Source organism: Sinocyclocheilus anshuiensis, unplaced genomic scaffold (assembly GCF_001515605.1).
Source record: "Sinocyclocheilus anshuiensis isolate Anshui unplaced genomic scaffold, SAMN03320099.WGS_v1.1 C32539414, whole genome shotgun sequence".
Taxonomy (NCBI): domain Eukaryota; kingdom Metazoa; phylum Chordata; class Actinopteri; order Cypriniformes; family Cyprinidae; genus Sinocyclocheilus; species Sinocyclocheilus anshuiensis.
The window spans coordinates 1-1,093 of NW_015617917.1; the positions used below are offsets into that span (position 1 = coordinate 1).

The 1,093-nt window shown below is 35.8% G+C and overlaps 1 protein-coding gene across 1 annotated transcript; it reads right to left on the minus strand.

Moving 5' to 3' along the window:
- Positions 1-69: 69 nt before the first annotated feature.
- On the minus strand, positions 70-1,087 carry LOC107682757 (cyclin-H-like; the record flags this gene model as incomplete). Its single annotated transcript, XM_016478905.1, has 4 exons — positions 889-1,087; positions 534-663; positions 233-355; positions 70-143 (listed from the first exon to the last, which is right to left on the minus strand). Coding segments are annotated over exons 2-4 (314 nt in total), but the record flags the coding sequence as incomplete, so codon positions are not given.
- Between the last annotated feature and the right edge of the window lie 6 nt (positions 1,088-1,093).

Sequence of the window (1,093 nt, forward strand, 5' to 3'; positions counted from 1 at the left end):
TATATATATATATATATATATATATACGATCATGAGTTATTAGAGTCTCACTCAAATCAATACACTTACATTATCGTCCGAGGGTGATACTCCATTAAAGAGTTGTTCAAATAGAATCTTCGAAAATACATACAAGCTGTGCCCTGAAAAACATATAGAAGTTTTAAAATAAAAAAAAGCAAGAACGGCACGCTAGATCTCATCTTTAACTGATAAAAGTGATATTTATTACCACAACAGATTTAGGCATCGCAGGCTTGAACATAGCGCTGAAGTCTAGCAATCTCTTTTCATAGTGTCTGAAAAGCACTTTCTCTTCTTGATCATCAAGAAACATGGATTCATTTATTCCAGGCTGAAAAACATAAAGTCAAAGTGTGATTGATGTTTATGCTGATAACACTATAAATGACTGGATTACTGTACTGTAGATAGATAGATAGATAGATAGATAGATAGATAGGGAAAAGTATATTTTGTAGACTTGCATGTAAAATAAATACATATAGAGAATCCCTGCAGGTGCCACTTACCTTTCCACTGGACATGCCTTTTAAACAAAACTTCCGATTAGCTTCTAGTCTTAATTTATCTAGGGTTTCCTCTTTATCATAAGTCCAGAATTTCTTCTGAGAGCTGTTGTGATACATCTTGAATGCAAGGCTGTGGATAGAAGAATACAAATATTATTACACACCAGATACGTGCATTTAGCTCTCGTGCAGAAGTCCAGTAGGTAGCAGACGAGTATACACATATAATTCTACTACTCACGAATTACTAGTATTCAAGTTATTGTACTGCGTTACCGAGGCAGTTAACTAAACAATGTTTTCAGATCTCATTAAAATTACATTTCATCCTAAGGATGAAATATTTCAATCTCACCCCTCTTGGGCAGGCAGTGACGCTCCGTCTGTGTATCAAGGATGGTCGTACAAATATCAAAGGGTTTTAAAAGATTGAGCTATTGATCTTATCTTTGTTTAAACCAAGGTTTCAACAGTAGACATGCGCGAGAACCGTCGCGTACGAATCACGCCACCTTTTAGTCGCCTTTGGATGATGTCAATTGTGTTCCTCACTCACACGA